At 44.1% G+C, this 20548-nt stretch overlaps 2 protein-coding genes across 2 annotated transcripts in view; one reads left to right on the top strand and one right to left on the bottom strand.

Annotated features, from left to right (window-relative positions):
• Positions 1-9017, bottom strand: part of SEPTIN10 (septin 10) — a 69656-nt gene extending 60639 nt beyond the window's left edge. The window contains exon 1 of the mRNA XM_008008354.3: positions 8645-9017. Within this exon, the coding sequence (XP_008006545.1) occupies positions 8645-8674 (30 nt within the window). The 5' untranslated portion in view covers positions 8675-9017. The remainder of the gene's footprint in view (positions 1-8644) is intronic.
• Positions 9018-9223: 206 nt separating this feature from the next.
• Positions 9224-13843, top strand: SOWAHC (sosondowah ankyrin repeat domain family member C). The gene has a single exon (XM_008008350.3). The coding sequence runs from the start codon at positions 9349-9351 to the stop codon at positions 10942-10944; it is 1596 nt and encodes a 531-aa protein (XP_008006541.2). The 5' UTR covers positions 9224-9348; the 3' UTR covers positions 10945-13843.
• Positions 13844-20548: the final 6705 nt, after the last annotated feature.

Raw genomic sequence — 20548 nt, 5'->3', positions numbered from 1 at the left:
GGAGGCTGAGGCAGGAGAATCACTTGAACCTGGGAAACAGAGGTTGAAGTGAGCCGAGATCACACCACGGCACTCTAGTCTGAGCCACAAGAGTGAAACTCCATCTCAAAAAATAATAAATAAATAAATAAATAAATTGTACTTGAATAACAAAGTTAATTCATAAAAGTATAACAATTTTCTGACTAAAAGGTAGGTAAATGGCAAAGTGTAGCTAAAATAATCAGAATATCTGAGGATAAACTAAATAATATCTGTATAATTTTTGTAATCAACAAAAAAGAAAATATATAGCAAAATATGCAAATACAAAGCAGAATTAAAATATTTTCTCCAACTGTTCAAATTATAATGCTGGCTTAGGTTCTTTGGTCCTCAGAGTTACATAGAAACTGTAAATTATAATTCTTTTCTATACAACAGAATTTCTGTTACTATATGACAAGCAGCCTATCTTCTACCAAAACAGAGAGCCCCTAGAAATTCTCTCAATGACCCATGTGACAAAGGAGAAGAGTTAACATGACATCAGTATAAATGTATGTTAAGAAGGCTGTTAGAATTAACTGTTTATAGTAGCAACAGATGCAAAATGCTGCATCATTAAGAACTGCCGAAGCCTGGAATGAGGTCTGGGGCAAGGAGGTACAAAGACAACATGGAGGAAACAAGAGACATTTTGTGCAAGGATGTGTGAAAGTTGCATCTCATCCAAAAAACTGGAGATCACAGTACTCAGCTCATGGGCTGGGAGAATAAAATGTGATAACACACGACGGGCGCGCTGGCTCATGCCTGTAATCCCAGCACTTTGGGAGACCAAACAGGGTGGATTACGAAGTCAAGAGATTGAGACCATCCTGGCCAACATGGTGAAACCCCATCTCTACTAAAACTACAAAAATTAGCTGGGTGTGGTGGCACATGCCTGTAATCCCAGCTACTCGGGAGGCTGAGGCAGGAGAATCGTTTGAACCCAGGAGGCAGAGGTTGCAGTATGCCGACATTGCACCACCGCACTCCAGTCTGGCGACAAAGTGAGACTCTGTCTCAAAAAACAAAAAATAAAAAATAAAATGTGATAACCCAAGGGAAGTACTTGCCACGGTGAATGCACTTCAGCATCTGGTAGCATTCAATTACCATAGTGGACATAGTTATAGCCACAAAAAACAAGTCCATAGAAAAATATATCTTAACTACTCTATTACCTGCAAAGATCTTCAGAGATTACTGGGCCACTAAAAGTTGAAAATAACAGCTAAAAAGTTCCCTTTTATTAAAAAAAAAAAAAAAATTTGCACTAAAAATTTTAAAGCTATTTCTTTTTTTTTTTTTTTTGAGATGGAGGCTCACTCTGTCACCCAAGCTGGAGTGCAGTGGCACGATGTCAGCTCACTGCAACCTCTGTCTCGCACGTTCAAGCGATTCTCCTGCCTCAGCCTCCCGAGTAGCTGGGACAACAGGCACACACCACCACGACAGGCTAATTTTTGTATTTTTAGTAGAGACAGGGTTTCACCATGTTGGCCAGGCTGGTCTCGAATCCTGACCTGAGGTGATCCACCCACCTTAGCCTCCCAAAGTGCTGGGATTACAGGCATGAGCCGCCGCACCCAGCAAAGCTATTTCTTTAAGGAATAGTGAAGAATTGAAAGGCTTCTCATGTTATTTTAAGGCTGAGCATATAAACAGTGTCAGACAGTGAATATTCTTCCTGTCTAAAATGCCTAGCCTGATCTTCTCCGCTAATCCGTGCCCATCTCTTCCTTTACTATTTAGCTCAAAATTGAGCTTTTGTAAAAAGCTTTACTTAAAGGTAGTATAAATCATAATCACACAAATAATTTGTATTTTCCAAAAATTCATATTAGTAAGCTGCTTGGAGTAAGAATACAGTCTTCATAGAACAATATTACAAACAGCTAAGGTCCTAAGTAGGTTCTCGAATGCCTCATTTAACTTATAATGTACAGAGTATTTAGTCTTAGGCTGTTTTCAAATCTAGTAGCAGACTAAGAAGAAAAAACATGTTGCCCTATTGCTAGGATGGCTAACTATAGATAATGCATTCTCAATGGGGGCAGGATCTGTATTATCTCTCCCCCTAAAGAGAGCAGAAATTGGTTCTTGGGAGGACAAAAATAAATAAATAAATAAATGGTCTGTGGCCTTCACCAAAGCTCAACCTTATCTGAAAAATGTATATTCTTTAGTACTGGATTCCTCCCATTAGGGAGAACTTAATTACTTGGATTAATTTAATAAAAATCAAATGTTATTAATTAATTACATTTTATTTAAACTTAATTTTTCTCCTGAGGGTACAATAATGAAAAAAATGTTGAGAAACACTGTTCTAGACAAACCTTGAAAAAGGCAAAGTTTAGATTTAGTCTTTTCCCACCTCCCTTTTTGCAGCCCTCCCCTCCCCTGACTCCTCACCCAACTTGCCCTAAATCAAAACTACCTACCTGTGTTCACCCCTAGGGAAACTCTGTCTTCCTTGATTCCCAGGATCTCCCTAGGCATTAGGAAAGGCACTTTTGTCGTCTTATAAAAGTATAGATACTTCCAGGCAGGTTAGTCAGGCACCCACTGACTAACCTGCCTGGAGGTATCTATACTTTTATAAGACAACTAAAGGACTTTCTATAAAGTAGATTTCATGCAGTGCAAATGGGAAAAAAAACTGAAGATTATGCTGGAGATGGGGAAAAGTTCAATGTCTGTTTCTGAAGCCGTGACTCATTCAGAGTGAGCAGAACTAGCTACTAATTTGTCAATGAGAACATTTCTCATCTATTCACATAGAATTACCTTAGTCAACTATTCCTCTTAAAGGTCCTTTATAATAAAAGCAGTTTTTAAATTTAATTTTCAAAAATCATTTGAGTTAATTCTAGCCTAACTTAGAGCTCAAGGTAATGTTCCTGCCAAATAGTATACATGCAGCTAAGGGAAAATGTCACCATGCACAGCTTCTATTTGTCTACGAGAAAACTGGGATAGTTTTCTCATGGACACTCACTAAACATTCAAGGTATCCATCAACATACTCCCTACCTAATATTTCACAATTTGTGAACTCTTTCTATGTAACACACACTCTAAGACAACAGGACTTTCTTGCTATCCCCATAAATACAGACCACACAGAGGGCAGGATAAACTTGACCTGATTCTTAAGGGAGGAAGGTAAAGGAAATCAGAGAATAGCCACATTTCCACCTTATCGTTGATAAGCTCCTTGGTTATGTGAAGTTAGGCTGAAACTAGTGTGGAGGGGCTGGGAACCCCATCCTACCTGGCACAGACCAGGCAGCCTATTTACTAAAAATAATACCAACAAAGTATAAGTGCTATATCCCAAGCTATTAAATCTTATTTGTTTTAAGGTGTTTAACATTAGAATTTAAAATAGTTTACTTTTGTCATTATGACTATGAGATACGTGATTCCTCCTCCATAATCCTTAAATCAGTAGTAGATACAAATCCTAAAAAGTATTAAACTTTCTAAATAAAGCATTATCTAAATCAACCTTCCAGATGTAATCAGAAGAAAGTGTAAGAATTAAAGTTCTCATTACAAAAGCTTTGCGCATCAGGCATTTTATACTACGAATGCCCAAAATCTAAAGCAGAGACAAATTACATTAATACGGTTGAAAACAAGGGTCCTGTACGTATTCTTGAAGAGAGGGAATCTATCCTGCAGTGGATTATAAAAATTTAAGAGCATCCTTCTCTTTCTTTCCCACACACCAAAATATAATCAATCAATCAATCAATCATTCAATCAATCAATTAATCCAAACAGAGTCTGGGACTACGTTATAATGAAAATCAGTCTGGGAATATCTGAAAAGCATGAGACTATCAGTGTTACAGCCTAGGGAAGGTGGGGCTTCATTAGAACATACATGTAGATGAACAAACAGCTCCTGGCTGCCTGCAAGCATTTATAATTTATTCATTTAACATTCAGCAAGAATAAAATTGTCCAAGATAACATATTTTCCATATAAAAAAATCAACACCTGTCCTCAAAGATGTATGAGTACGGCTATGGAGGATACAAAGAATAACACAGGTTGCTCTTCCTGAAGGCAGATCATTTAATTAAGGACGAAAAAATGCAGAGGTTACTTGATGCAAAAGGTTAACCACACAAAAACATAAATTAGGAGGTACTGCAAGGTAGCATATGACCAAATGCCAAATGAGAAGTAGCCTGACTGCCAGGGGCTGGGGTTCCCTGGGAATGCTTCAGAGGAAGTAGCATGGGAACTGAGTCTTTCATTATACTACAATGATTATAGGATCTCCAGATGAAGAGATGGGAATATCCGAAGGCACGGAGATGGTAATTAACAGGACATGAAAGAAAAGAATTAAGAATCACAACTTCAAGACAGAAAGTAAAACAAATGAGAGAAGCCTCTTAGATACAAAAATTATCCTCACTGAAGAATAACTGAGAAGGAATGAGAAAAAAAGTTCAGAAGCATTGTAGCTAAAACAGAAAACGACAATTGTGGACAGGAATTGCAAAGATTTAGACACCACTTAAAAGGTAAGGATAACTGAAGAAGTAGAAAATTACGGCTGTTTCTCAAGAGAGGAAAAGGCAGTCAGTGGACTGTACTCAACACTGTTTCAAGATCCACTATCTCAGTCAGCAATAACTAATTATACAGTCAGGATCTCCTGAATCATAAAATGATGCAATTCCCTAATAAGGGGCATGGTGGAGATAATGGCAGGGACAATATGACACAGAGCAATCTCACGATCACTAGCTGTGATTCCTTGAGCGAGACACTAAACTTACCTGAAGTGTTTTTTTTTTTTTTTTTTAAGAAAGAGTCTTGCTCTGTCGCCAGACTGCAGTGCAGTAGTACAATCTCGGCTTACTGTAACCTCCACCTCCCAGGTTCAAGTGATCCTCCTGCCTCAGCCTCCCGAGTAGCTGGGACTACAGGTGCACGCAACCATGCCCAGCTAATTGCTGTATTTTTAGTAGAAACGGGGTTTCACCATGAGGTCATTAGGTCTTGATCTCTTGACCTCATGATCCATCTGTCTGGGTCTCCCAAAGTGCTGGGATTACAGGTGTGAGCGACTGTGCCCAGCTACTTCCCTGAGTTGTAATATCCTCTTCTATTAATAAAAGGTCTGGGCTGGGCACGGTGGCTCATGCCTGTAACCCCAACACTTTGGGAGATTGAGACGGGTGGATCACCTGAGGTTGGGAGTTCAAGACAAGCTTGATCAACATGGAGAAACCCCATGTCTACTAAAATGACAAAAAATTAGCCAGGTGTGGTGGCGCATGTCTGTAATCCCAGCTACTCGGGAGGCTGGGGTATGAGAATCGTTTGAACCAGGAGGTGGAGGTTGCAGTAAGCTGAGATCACGCTATTGAACTCCAGCCTGGGTGACAGAGCAACACTCCGTCTCCAAAAAAACGAGAGTGAGAAATGAAGAGAAATACTATGTACATGATTTAGAAAATTCAACATAGTAAAGCTATCAATTCTCCCTAAATTGATATAAACATTGAATGTAATTCCTCTCAAAATCCCAGCAAAATTATTTGTAAATATAGATAAGATGATTCTAAAACTTACACAAAAAGGCACAGAACTAGAGTACCTAAAAATCTGGGGGAGAGGGGAATCAAGTGGGAGAAATCAGTCTACCTTATTTCAGATGTACACAGCTACAGGAATCAAGACTGTGTGCTAATGGAGAATCCAGAAACAGACTGAAATAGACCCACACAAATATGCTCAACTGACTTTGACAAAAGTGCATCAACAATTCAGTAATTGAAAGCGAGTCTATTCAACAAATGGTGCTGGAGCAACTGGACATCCATAGGCCAAAAAATGGCCCTCAACTTAAGTCTGACACCTAACAGAAAAATTAACTCAAAATGGGTCATAACATAAATATGAAATATAAACTATAAAACTTTTAGGAAAAAAAATACGAGAAAATCTTTGGGATCTAAGGTTAGGCAAAGAGTTCTTAAACTTGACACCAAAAGCACAGTCCATAAAAGGAAAAAATGACAAATTGCAACAACACTTAAAAATTTTGCTTTGCAAAAGACCCTATTAGAAGATGAAAAGATAAACTACAAACTAAGAGAAAACATTTGCAGATGACATATCTGAGAAAGGACTGGAATTTAGTATGCCTGAAAAACTTTAAACCCAACAGAAAAAAAAAAAAAATCTAACTAGAAAATAGGCAACATGTTGGGAGGCTGAGATGGGACGATCACTTGAGCCCCGGAGTTTGAGACCAGCCAGGGCAACATGGTCACACCCCTGCCTCTACAAAAAATACAAAAATTAGCCGGGTGCGGTGGTGCACACCTATAGTCCTAGCTACTTGGGGTGGCTGAGGCAGGAGGATCGCTTGAGCCCAGGAGGTCGAGGCTGAGGTTGAAGTGAGCCATGTTGGCACCACAGCACTCTAGCCTGGGTGACAATGTGAGAAATGCAAGTTAAAATCACCATGAGGTGTCACCATACACCTATAAGAATGGCTAAATTAAAAATAGGGACAACACCAAATGCCGGTGAGGATGTGCAGAAACGACCTCTCCTACTCTTCTGGTGGGGATGGAAAATAATACAGCCATTCTGAGAAAGTTTGGCAGTTTCTTATAAAACTAAGCATGCAATTACCATATGACCCAACAATTGTATTCCTGGGCATCTACCCCAGAGAACTGAAGACTTATGCTTACATTATGAGTTACTGTACATGAATGTTTATAGCAGCTTTATTCCCAAGAGCCAAAAACTGAAAACAACCTAGATGTCCTTCAAACTGTGGCACAATCATACCATGGAATACGACATCAGCAAACTACAGATACATGCAACAACCTGGATGAATCTCCAGAACTTTGCCGAGTAAAAAAAAATCCAATCTCAAAAGGTTACTAACTGGGTGATTCCATTATATAAGTCTTGGAATGACAAAACTATAGGAATAAAAACGAATCACTGATTGTCTGGGGTTAAGAAGGAGGCAGGGCAGGAAAGAAGTGAGTGTGGTTATAAAAAGGCACTATGGGATCCTCCTGGTCCTGGGAACATCCTTTATCTTCACTGTAGCAATCAATGACAATATCTTGGTTGTGATATCATACTACGGGTTTGCCAGATATTACTGTGGCAAGCTGGGTAAAGGGTGCTCTCTATACTGCATTATTTCTTACAACTGCATACGAATCTACAATTAATGCAAAATAAAGTTTAATTCGAAAATAAGTTAGTCTCAAAGCAAATTAAGTACAATTAAAAAGAAATCTAACATCAGCTAAATGAAGTGCTCTCTTCTGCTCAAGCCTGTCTGGATACGTACTCTACGAATCAAAGAGTTTATAAAACACATTTTCCTCACCAGGACCCCTCAATTCTCCCTCACTCACACATGCACACAAACACCGCAACTGAGACAAGGGGCTCCAAACAGAAAATTTGAGATTTTTTTAAAACACGCGATAGAATGAAAAGAGACCTGGGCTGAATTGGGGAGAAAAATCTTTGTCCAGGTTCTATAAAACAAACCAACAGTGTCACTTTGGAGGGATCCTCTAATCTCTCAGCCTACAATCTGAACTCTTTCTACAATTTAAACTTCTCATGTAGGAGGCTGCTTAGGAAAGTAGTTCTCAAACTTTTTGGTCTCCAGCCTCCAAAGGGCTTTTGTTTACATATATTAAAGCCACTAATGTTTACTATCAGAAATTAAAAGGGAGAATTTGTTTTTAAGAATACACAGACCGGAGCTTGCAGTGAGCTGAGATCTGGCCACTGCACTCCAGCCTGGGCGACAGAGCGAGACTCCGTATCAAAAAAAAAAAAAGAATACACAGACATCGACCCTCCAAACGGCAGTATCATTCCATATCATGTAGCCTTTGGAAAACTCAATGTACAGGTCCTTGGTACTATTACGAAAATAGTTGTAACGACACTTTGAAAACCGCTGGCTTACTAGCAAGCGAAATAAATATACAAAAGTAACTGGAAAGGTTCAAAACAATGAACAAACGCGTTCTTTTAGAGTACAAAAGAGTCAAGGCGGGAAAAAAAAAAACGGTTCAAAATCCTAATGGAGGAAAACTTGGACGACCACACCATTGGGTAAAACGGGAAAGCTTTTGAAAAGCCAGGGAAGCCGGGCTTTCTCCCGGGGGCAGGGAGGCTGGGAAGTGCTCACGGCTGTAAAAGATGACCGCTATTCAGTCAGTCCGCACTGCGCGCTCAACACCGTTACAGCCATTTAGAGACCCACAATCACCGCTGTGGATTTAACTTTTGGCAAAGACCGGGAAGTCGTTCAAGAACTCCCCCACCGTCCCGACGCTGGCACCGCGCCCCGTGCCCCGCGAGCCGGTGTCCGGCCGCGCCCAGGCTCCGCAGAGGCTCCTCTCCCGCCCCAGGCGCCTGGCCGCCGCGGAAGCCGGGAAGGACTGGGCAGGCGGGGCCCGAGGGGGCGCGGGTCACAATCCCGGGCCGGACCAGGGGGCCGGCGGACCGGGGTCGAAATCCGGGAAGTCCCGCGGGGGCCGAGGAGCTCGGGGCGGGGGCCCCGGCGTCGGCGGGACTCACCAAGTGCCGCGCCACCTCGGAGGAGGCCATGGTCGCGGGCAGGGGCGCGGTGAAGCGGCTGTATCAGCCCGGCCCCGAGCGGCTGGTCCCGACAACGGCGGCGGGAAGGCGGGAGCGCTGCAGTAACGGGCGGGGCGCTAGGCCAGGCGGCTCCGCCACAGGGAAGGGACAGGGGCGGGGCCGAGCTGGAGGCCTCCGGAGACGGTGGACGGGGGGCGGGGTCGGGGCGGACGCCCTGTGGTGCGCGCTGAGCGTTTTGAGTTAGCCAAACGAGCCCCTCGCGGGAGCTGCCCTCCACGACTGAGGACTGAGTGTCAGTATTGGGGCGGGCTGAAGGAGAGCCGTGACTCCAGGAAGAGGGCGCGAGGAATGCAGGCGGGAACTGCGGAACAGTGATTGCGGCCCACGCGAGGCCGGAAGTGGGCGGGCCCTGAGGCGAGGCCGCCCTAGGTGGGTGTGGCTGATACAGGGGGAGCGGAAGTGGGCGTGGCCTGTTGTCGTGGGCGCGGGGCGGGGATGCGGGGGGCGTGTCCCCCCGGGCGCGGCCCAGTGAGGCGGTGGCCGAGTTCTCCGGCCTGTGACGCCTAGGCTGGCAGCCCGCTGAGCCCGCCAGACTCCGCCGTCGTCGGGAGACGGCCGCTGGGAGCCCGCCGCGATGGGACCGCGCTGAGCCGCTCGCTGGCGGGGGAGCAGCGCGGTCTAGGATGGAGGGGTCGGCAGAGTGGGGCCCCGAGGCAGTGCTGGGCCCCGAGGCGGTGCTGCGCTTCCTGGCGGAGCGCGGGGGCCGGGCCCTGCATGCGGAGCTGGTGCAGCACTTCAGGGGCGCACTGGGCGGCGAACCCGAGCAGCGCGCCCGGGCCCGCGCGCACTTCAAGGAACTGGTGAACGCCGTGGCCACGGTGCGCGTCGATCCCGCCGACGGCGCCAAGTACGTGCACCTCAAGAAGAGGTTCTGTGAGGGGCCGTCCGAGCCCTCCGGGGACCCGCCGCGAATCCAGGTGACCGCCGAGCCCGAGGCCCCCGACTGCCCGGCCGGGCCCGAGGTGCGCGATCGGCTCCCCGACGCAGCGGCCCCGGAGGCGCTCCTTGGACAGGGCCGGGAGCTGGGCGAGGGAGAGCCCCACGCCGCCGCTCACGGGCCGCCCCTGAGCGCCGGGGCTCGCAGGAAGAACTCGCGGCGCGAAGTGCAGCCCCTGCCCCGGACTCCGGCCCCGGGACCCAGTGAGGACCTGGAACCCCCGCCCCATGGCTGCGAGGAGGCGGACAGGAGCAGCTCCCTTTGCGGGGCCACCGCACAGAGGCCGGCCCGCCAGAACTTCCGCGACCTGGTGATGGGCAGCTCCCCGCAGCTGAAGAGGAGCGTGTGTCCCGGGGGCAGCAGCCCGGGCAGCTCCTCCGGGGGAGGACGCGGCAGAGGCGGTGGCGACTCAGACAGCGCATCGGTGGCCTCGTCGTCCGCGGAGGAGGAGAGCAGCGGCGGAAGCTCCGTGACGCTAGACCCCCTGGAGCACGCTTGGATGCTCTCTGCCTCCGATGGCAAGTGGGACAGCCTGGAGGGCTTGCTCACCTGCGAGCCCGGCCTGCTGGTCAAGCGGGACTTCATTACCGGCTTCACTTGCCTGCATTGGGCCGCCAAGCACGGAAGGCAGGAGCTTCTGGCCATGCTAGTCAACTTCGCCAACAAACACCAGCTGCCGGTGAACATCAACGCCAGGACGAGCGGGGGTTACACCGCCCTCCACTTGGCAGCCATGCACGGGCACGTGGAGGTCGTGAAGCTGCTGGTGGGGGCCTACGACGCCGATGTGGACATCAGGGACTACAGTGGGAAAAAGGCCTCCCAGTACCTGAGTCAGAGCATCGCTGAGGAGATCAAGAACCTGGTGGGAGCCCTGGACGAGGGTGACGGGGAAAGCGCCGCGGGTAGCAGCGGTGGGCGCTGGAGGCTTTCAAAGGTGCTTCCCTCGCATCTCATCACCTACAAACTCTCACACGTCCTAGATGATGGAGGAGACCATCACTACCATCACCATCACCAACATCACCACTTGGCTGAGGGGTGGGTCGGAGGCAAAGCCAAGGATCCAGGGCGCAAAGCCTCAGGCAGCTCTAGTGGACGTATAAAACCCAGACTCAACAAAATCCGCTTCAGAACCCAGATTGTCCACACCACACCCTCTTTCAGGGACCCAGAACAGCCACTGGAGGGTGGCGGGGAGGAGGAAGTGGAGGAGGAACGGTCTGTTAAAGGCCACTCGTCCTCCTTCAAATTGAGACCAAAGTCCAATGTATTTGGGTAAAAATTGTTTCTTTTAGAAGGGTTATTTGTCTTAGGAAATTGAATACTAGGTGTTGTAAGGAAATGAGACCAGAAGGACAAGCTAAATTATGCATTCTTACTTGAGGGACTGGAATGGATGGGGCGGAGTTCCCTTCAGGTTAGCCTTCTGGGGAAAGTGGATTTCTTTTAAGAGATTCATCATACCTTGACCTGTGCCTCTTTTCTGCCCTCCACTTCCCTGCCCTGGAGCCCGTTTCTGGAGACTAGAAATGTATCTAAATTGGGGGAACAGAATGAATGAATGAGAGTTCCTTTGCTTTAACCATTCCTGGATGTCTGCAAAGTAAGGAATAGTGCACTTTTTATGTATCTGATTTTATAAGGGGTTACTCTTTCAAGAGCAACAAAAAAATGCAAATTGTAATGAAACTGGTAGTATTTCTGAGTGTGAAAACGACAGGCTGCCCCATTTTTTACTAATTGCATTTGCATTTTAAGGTACTACTGAAGGTCAGATCAAAGTTGAAATGCAAAAATACTAATTAGGTAATAATGTGAATAAAATAGGAATCCTCTTGGTATTTTATGTATATTGTAAGTAGCAGTTAAATTATTTTTGTAAAAGCAATTTCAGTTTTAATCACTGAACAAAAGAAACAGGCAACTTCTGTAGTATGGTTTCCAGCTATCTCTAACACCACTATTAAGGTACACCAGTGTTAAGGTACATTAATAACTACACAAAATTTTATTTAAAGAGGGCACTTAGCAGCCTATGATAGTTTTAAATAAAATGTTGCCTCTCCTTCGGATTCTCACTAACTTGTGTTACTATTCTAAAAGTTTGCATTTGCTGGGGTGTTTATTCTGAGGATCATATAACCATTGTTCTACTTGGCATAACCCTGTTTAATGGTGCTTAGAGCTGAATTACTTACAGAAACTGTTTCTGGTTTAAATAATTAGCACAAATTGGCTCATGAGCCCATGTTTCTGTGAAATAATTATTAAACCAACTTAATGATCCTCACGTAAGGTACACTTTTTATTTTACTACATTGTAGTCTCTATGACTTATAGCAATGTTTTATAAATGTTTAAAATGCTAAACTTAATTTTCCAACCTTTTCTTGACAATTAGATACCTATCCTGTAGTTACTGAAAATCTGGGTAGTAAATCTACCCAGTTAAAATGGCACTTTATAAAAGGGAATAGAGAAGATATGGGACTATTTCTATATTTAAATGCTGCTGGCTATTAAATTCCTTTGTATATAAATGAAAAATACCATTCATTAAAATTAAGGACTTAAGTGTGGTTCTTAATTACATTTCATTCATTTATATTAGAGTAAATGGCTTCATAATTACTTTAAAATTTAACCCACAAGCATATGAAATCTGTTTGTCATAAAATTGGAAACAGTTTTTGAGAGGGACTAATTTAAACAAGTCCTTCTCCTTTAGTCTTTTGGGTCATGTAATTGCTGAAACCTAAGTACCTACAGACTACAGGATAAGGAAGTTCACAGTCTGCAGGGTGAATGAACCCATGTGTGAACTGCACAAAGCAATTCATAGAAAATGCACAGAAATTTGTAACACTTTTGTCACGTCTGTCTCTAGATGGTCATTGAATTTGTTTAAAGACGGATGAAAGGCCGGGCATAGTGGCTCACGCCTGTGATCCCAGCATTTTGGAAGGCCGAGGTAGGTGGATCACTTGAGGCCAGGAGTTTGAAACCAGCCTGGCCAACATGGTAAAAACGTGTCTCTTCTAAAAATACAAAAATTAGCTGGGTGTGGTGGTGCGTTCCTATAGTCCTAGCTACTTAGGAGGCTGAGGCATGAGAATCACTTAAACCTGAGAGGCGAAGGTTGCAATGAGCCAAGATCATGCCACTGCACTCCAGCCTGGGCAACGGAGACTCTGTCTCAAAAAAAAAAGAAAAAAGATGAATGAAAATATGAAATACCTAAACTATTATCCATTCGATTGCCTTTTGTTGTGGGATTTTAGATATGAACTGTGCAAATTTGAGAAGCACTTATGCATACACGTGGGTGAAAAACCAATCTAATTTTGTATAAATAAAAATAGGCTCCTGGAAGGTGAGAAGTAGTCATTTGTGCTAAATCTATACATATTGCCTGTATCTAGTGCGGAATAAGCTATGACGTCCCATTGAGGAATCTTAAATTTCATAGACATGTAAAGCTGAAATAACTCTAAAGAGTAGATGTTTCAGAACCATCAGAAGGTTCTGGTGAACAGTCAGTATTATCTCTTAAATGTATATGTTGGTCACTAATTGCACAAAATCTATAATTTGCTAGGGCTTTAGAGATTGAGTCAATATGTCATTTACCGTGGTTTTACCCCAAAGGCTTTAACTTTTCTGATAAAATAATATTTTAAATTTTCAAAAACCCATTCCTGAGGGGAACTACTAGCATTCCTTTTCATGATGTGCTTGTTTGTGCAGTAAGTAGCATTTTTGGCTACTTAACTCTACATTCCTCTTATTTTTCAGTTTCCAGTCAAGATTATAAAAAGCAAGATTATAATTTGATATTCATAGAGTTGCGCCTACCTTTAATGGAAAAATGTATGTCAGATACTTACATGTTTATTGATATGAGACCATGTGGTTAAAAAACCCAAGTATGTCCATGTGTTTCTTATAAGGTACACTTGAAACTAGTGAGTGTTTGTCACATTTCACTTTCATGGTATGTAAAATGCAGTTCGCATATATAACTTGAATATCTGGTACTAGTTTTTTCATGCCTGAAATCTTGGAGTCTAGGTTGCCTTGTCTCTCCTTTTTTTAAATAAGTGAAATTTGGGAGATTGTAAAATCTGTAAAGTTTGTTTTGTCAAAATAAAATGTTCACAGTAGAATTTTTCTCTGAATTGTTTAAGTTTCTGTCGTCTTTTAGACTTTTTACATATACTGTGTTTTACAGTTCACAAAATGCTTTTTGAAGTTTCAGTTTATTTGACCCTTTTCCTATCCCTTAAGATTATGGGCCATATGTTCTTGACTTACAGATAAGAAAATAAAGGTTAATGGTTGTTCAGGGTCACACAGTAAAAAGCTGTTAGTAAGATCTTAAGAGTCAGTGCTTTCCCACAACGTTACCTTTTCTGCACGTTGAATTGCCACATTTTTAGCAAAACAGCTGTAGTTTGGCACCAGTGATGGACGAATCATCTAGGAGAGAAGGTAATACCTCCACCACTACCTAAAAAAAAGCTGTATAGGTTTTGCACACACCATCCGCCATAAACCCTCCCTACCCAGGGCTGACTTCAAGACAGGTGTAGGAATACTGTTTTTCATTTTTCAACCTCTGTCAAGCATTAAGAGTTAATTAATTTCCTCATCAAGGCTGCCTGTGATCTGTATTTTTAGCAAAATTCAACTCTGTTGAATGGCAAAGGGATGTGGTACTCCTTGGTGTAATCGCCCACTATTGCTCTCTCCAGGAGATCCCACTATTATGGCTGCTGGGGTTTTTGTTTTATGACAACCCATAAAATATTTTTCGGGATAAGTGAAAGACTAGATAAGTAGTTTATTTGTCTTGAATAACTTCTTTCCTTAGAAGTACATGTCTTAAAAGGATTTATTAACCAGTTCACTTAAAGATATTTTTGAAATTTTCCTAGTAAAAATTATTTTTATTTTGCTAAGTAAATAGCATTATTTGGAGTTTCTTACATGATTAATTCCAGTAGTAAATACTTGGAATTTGCTGTAAACCAGCATTCCTTCAATGATGACCCAAGTCTTCATAAATCACTGAATATTAGAGGGTTGAAAGATGACTCTACAGGAACTTGTTTCTCAAGATACGGAAGTCATATGGTTCACATAACTACCTGCTTTTTCCCTGAAGAGCACTATACTTTTTTTCTCGATCTCTTTAAATGTCAGTTTCACTTCAGTAAGTAGCTTTCCTATTCTGTTAACTAATAGCCTATTTTTCCACATCGATGCATTGGTAAGGAATATGTGACAGATGTTCCACCCTTGCACAGTACCTGGCAAGTTGAAGGTACCCAGTAAGGGTCTTTTAATGGAAAACATTAAATATTTTATAATGTTACATAATATGGATAATGCAATAACATGCGTTCATGCTATGCAAATAAAGTTATTTTTTATGTAAGATGGCTCTTAAATGCCAGCCTACCAGTTCATCTGCAGCTCAGCCAAAAGAACAGCAAGTTATTCCAATCCTGAAGATAAAATCAACTTTATTAGAATTGTACTTCATGAGCAACTTAACGGATTTTCAAGAGTAAATTTGCTTATAAGAAAGTTTTGCTGTATGTGGTGGCTCACACATGTAATCCCAGCACTTTGGGAGGCCGAGGCAGGAGCGTCGCCTGAGGTCAGGAGTTCAAGACCAGCCTGACTAAGATGGCAAAACCCCGTCTCTACTAAAAATACAAAAATTAGCTGAGCGTTTTGGTATATACCTGTAATCCCAGCTACTCGGGAGGCTGAGGCAGGAGAATCATTTGAACCAGGGAGGCGGAGGTTGCAGTGAGCCGAGATTGTGCCACTGCACTCCAGCCTGGGCGTCACAGTGACTCTGTCTCACAAAAAAAAAAAAAAAAAAAAAAAAAAAAGTTTCCTTACAAGCTGACTCAAGTCCATGACCTGTAGGAGAATCTATTCTAACTGGCCTTAAATCGTCTAAGTACTGTCAGTTACACAAATGACTACTTATTCTGTGAAATCCCAAAAAGCAAATGAATAGGGAAATGAAGTTTAGTTTAGCATAGAGAACTTTCTAATAATCATTTTAAACATACTATGGACTGCCTTGTGAGATAGAACATTCAGCCTTTGGAGATAATGTTTCAGAGGTTGCATGAGCACCTGAAAATTTAAAATAGATCATTTTAAAGCACACTTGTGACCAGTTCTGTCTCAAGAAACACTGCTCTAAACTATATTCATTCTGATCGAAACTTTGGCCAAAAGCAGCCTGACTTAGGATAAAGTTAACCAGTACTTTGCCAGTGGTGTAAAGTATAATCATGTAAGTTGTTGTTTTGTTGTTGTTGTTTTCTGTTTGAGATGGAGTCTTGCTCTGTTGCCAGGCTGGAGTGCAGTGGCATGATCTCGGCTCACTGCAAACCTCTGCCTCCCGGAATCAAGTGATTCCCCTGCCTCAGCCTCCCGAGTAGCTGGGACTACAGTTGCGCGCCACTATGCCCAGATAATTTTTTGTATTTTAATAGGGACAGGTTTCACCATGTTGGCCAGGATGGTCTCGATCTCCTGACCTCGTGATCTGCCTGCCTGGGCTTCCTAAAAGTGCTGGGATTACATGCGTAAGCCACTTTTTTTTAAACCCAACTTTATGCCATTCTGATCAAAGAACCTGGGGGCCCTCCATTAGAATAGAATAGTCTTCTGGGTCTCTAAGAAACTTTGAATACATTCAGAAATGTAGATGAGCATTCTGGAGATTTGTCCAGAAATTTCTGATATTGATGTGGGATCTTTGAAATTTGCATTTAAGAGGCAATTATGGAGGGGGCAGTGGCCCACACCTGTAATCCCAGCACTTTGGGAGGCCAAGGCAGGCAAATCACAGGTTAGGAGTTCGAGACCAGCCTGGCCAACATGGTGAAACCCCGTCTCTACTAAAAATACAAAATATTAGCTAGGCATAGTGGTGGGCACATGTAATCCAAGCTACTTGGGAGGCTGAGGCAGGAGAATGGCTTGAACCCGGGAGGCAGAGGTTGCAGTGAGCTGAGATCGTGCCACTGCACTCCAGCCTGGTCGACAGAGTGAGACTCTGTCTCAGAAAACAAATAGATAAACAAATAAATAGGGAATTATTTGGTTGTAGTCAGTTCAGTACTATTGAGCAAAGAATCACCTTTGGCTTAGTCAGGTTTAGAATCACCTAAGTGCTCACTTGGCAGCAAGACTAAGGTTAAGACTAAGATGGCTAAGACTTTCAGGAAGCTTACTGTATATACCTGATGAGGTTTCAAGTACTTTATAAAAAGCAAGCTGTTTAACCCTCATAATACCCCTTCCCTGATTCTAGTAGCCTCACTTCTATTGATGGAGAACTGAAGTACAAAAACCCAAGTAGCTGCTACTTGCCCAAGGTCACAAAGGTAGTTCTTAGCAGTTCAGCTTTGCGCTCAGGCAGATTGGCTGTAAGGTTTGTGGGAAGCGCTAGTGGTATAGGAAATACCACTTCTTTGGGAACATAGGAGACAGTCAGCTGGCCTGAAGTTTATGGGGCTAGCACCTAATGAAGTACAAATGAGATAGGAAATTCATACTATTGCAGAAGAGAGCCAACTAGGAACCAAAAACAAGCACTAATGATTTAGACTGATAATGACTTTAACACTCTGTTATTACTGCACAGCAGTAGGGTTAGAACTGGATTTTTAGGAGTTTGCATTTTCTGGTGTCACCTAGGATCAGGAAAGAATATTTGGGTCAGGAAAGAATATTTCTTTAGCTCAGAATGGTAGAGCTGCTAAAATATTTGAGGTGTAGTTATATTTCTTTCTTTAGGCTCACCTCCCCTCTGTCCAGCCCCCTTTCACTTGTCTGAGTATTTAAGCATTAACGGAAAGGCTTAGCCCATTTCCACATAATCGTGAGATTAAAGGCCACTGTAGAAGAAAACCAGTAACACGGCATCTGGTTTCTGTACTATACATTTATAAATTTGCAGCCCACTAAAAGAATTTTGATAGTTCATTTTGAGACCGGGCGCGGTGGCTCATGCCTGTAATCCCAGCACTTTGGGAGGCTGAGATGGGCAGATCACCTGAGGTCAGTAGTTCAAGACCAGCTGGCCAACATGGTAAAACCCTGTCTCTACTAAAACTACAAAAATTAGCCGGGTGTGGTGGCACATGCCTGTAATCCCAGCTACTCGGGAGGCTGAGGCAGGAGAATCACTTGAACCCGGGAGGCAGAGCTTGCAGTGAGCCGAGATTATGCCATTGCACTCCAGCCTGGGCATGATGAAACTCTGTCTCAAAAAAGAAAAAAAAAAAAAGTTCATTTTGGCACAGGCAGGAGTGTTATGTTTGTTCTATCAGAATCTATTACAAAGGGTGCTATTTTCCCTGCGTGTAAATCCCTGGTGGCCTCTTCCTTGAGCCCATACCCACACCCAGCCACTCGTCATTGTCCTCGTCTGCGGCCCTGCATGTCCCTCTCCGGTGCACCGCCAGTTTTCTTGTCCACTGTGCAACTGCTCTCCAGAGTGGATGTCTCAGCCACACAGCCATCCTGAGCAGGCTTGTACTCGGGGGCTGTTTATGGGTTAACAGAATGAATGGCTTTTCTTGCCAGCTGGCCTCCTGCAGTCCGGACTCTGCCCCACAGTTCTTGGATCTCTAAGAGGGTGACCTATCTGGAGCTTCCCCTAACCAAAACCCAGAGTGACTCTCATGGACGGCTGTGGGCAGGCAACTCCAGTTTCTGTGTGGTCAGATGGAATTTGCCTAAAAGCTATCCCACCCTGATTATTCTTCCCAATGTCTGACACCTTGAAATGGCACATGGCTTAAGGTGTGCACCCAGGTGGGTGCTGTGAGAGAATTCTGTCCAGGAAAGAGAATGCTCTGGTCCATAATCAACTTCTAGAAAACCATGATGCCTTTATCAAGAAGGTGGATACCCCCATGGAAGTGAAATCAGTCTCCTAAAAGAACTCCAAAAACAAGGTTGGTAGGTTTGGGGTCGGGAGAGGAAAGGAGAAGGGAGAGGACCCAGGAGAGCCTAGGATGGGGTCTGGACAGCCAAGAGGTGCTCATGGGAGTCTTTGGCAAACCACAGGGGTCTTCCCCTGTGTCGTCTTTGTGCCCATTTAATTTTAAAACAACGTGATGGGTGCCTTCTGTGCACTGCACAGCTCGGGAAGGAGCTGGGTCTGCTGTTGACTCAGAGCTTTGCAAGCCCCCTTCTTCAAAAGAGGCCAACGGAGCATGGAGGGTGGCCTGAGGCTAAGACAAAAATAAATACCAAAGTTCAGCCCATCTTACAAAACTGTTTTGAGATAACCTTCACTCAGGTGGTGCTCCACGGAGGGGTAGCAGGAGGCAAGCACAGTGGAGCAGGTAGGGACCATCTGGAAGAGTACTTTGAAAGCTAGCCTGAGAAATTCATTCAGAAAGAGGCTCTGGGAAGCTTTTTGAGCAGGAAGGTAACACGATGCGTATTATATTTTTAAGAAATTCATCTGGAAGAATCAACTGCTTTTACTATTCTGACCATTATTGTGAACCGTGACATATGCTTTCAACGGAACTTGCCCACATCTCACAAACATGATTTCGCTCCTAGACTGTTCTTCAGGTTTCCATCTACAGCCATCTGTGAGTTGTCTGGGGAATGTTGCTGGAGGTCTGCTCCTCTTCTTCTTTCCCTGTACGGAGGTAATGAATAGTCTAGCTATCTGAGAATCTTGTGATTGTGGTCTGATCATACCAAGTGCTGCTAAAAATGTGGTGCAACGAGAATTCTCATATGCAGAAAGGGTGTAATTAGTGCCACCGTGGAGAGTGATGTGGAAAAACTACTTGGAAACGCAGTTGAAGACACACATACCCTTTAACTCAACTATGTCACTTCTCATCACATATGCTGCACCAGTGGTGCCCTTGGGACCAGCAGCATCCGCTTCTTAGACATGCAGAATCTAGCCAGGCATGGTGGCTCATGCCTGTAATCCCAGCACTTCGGGAGGCCAAGGCGGGCAGATCACCTGAGGTCAGGAGTTCGAGACCAGCCTTGCCAACGTGGCGAAACCACTTCTCTACTAAAGATACAAAAATTAGCCTGGAGTGGTGGTGGGTGCCTGTAATCCCAGCTACTTGGGAGGCTGAGGGAGGAGAATTGCCTGAACCCAGGAGGCAGAGCTTGTAGTGAGTGGAGATGGCACCACTGCACTTCAGCTCTGGTGACATGAAAAAAAAGGGGGGAAGGGGAGGGGAGGGGAGGGAGGGGGGAGGGGGGAAGGGAAGGGGAAGGGGAAGGGGAAGGGGAAGGCAAGGCAGAATCTCAGGCCCCTCCCAGTCCTACTAAATTGGAATCTGCATTTTAGACCCTGGGAACTCCCAGGCACTGGCCTGGAGATCTCAAATATGTGTGCATATGTCTTTGTTGCAGCATTGTTTGTAATAACAGTAGAAAAGGGAACAACCCGAATAGCCAACATATGGAGAACAGATAAATTGTGATGCTATCATACAATGACATGTATAAAGCAGTTAAAAATAAATGAAGTAGGCCAGGCGCAGTGGCTCATGCCTGTAATCCCAGCACTTTGGGAGGCCGAGGCAGGTGGATCGTGAGGTCAGGAGATCAAGACCACCCTGACTAAGATGGTGAAACCCCATCTCTACTAAAAATACAAAAAAAAAAAAAAAAAAATTAGCTGAGCATGGTGGCACGTACCTGTAGTCCCAGCTACTCGGAAGGTTGAGGAAGGAGAATCGCTTGAACTCGGGAGGTAGAGGTTGCAGTGAGCCGAGATCGTGCCACTGCACTCCAGCCTGGGCAACAGAGCAAGACGCCATCTCAAATAAAATAAAATAAAAATACACATA

This window comes from Chlorocebus sabaeus, chromosome 14 (genome assembly GCF_047675955.1).
Source record: "Chlorocebus sabaeus isolate Y175 chromosome 14, mChlSab1.0.hap1, whole genome shotgun sequence".
NCBI classification, from domain to species: Eukaryota; Metazoa; Chordata; class Mammalia; order Primates; family Cercopithecidae; genus Chlorocebus; species Chlorocebus sabaeus.
This window is presented reverse-complemented; position numbering and strand designations above follow the sequence as displayed.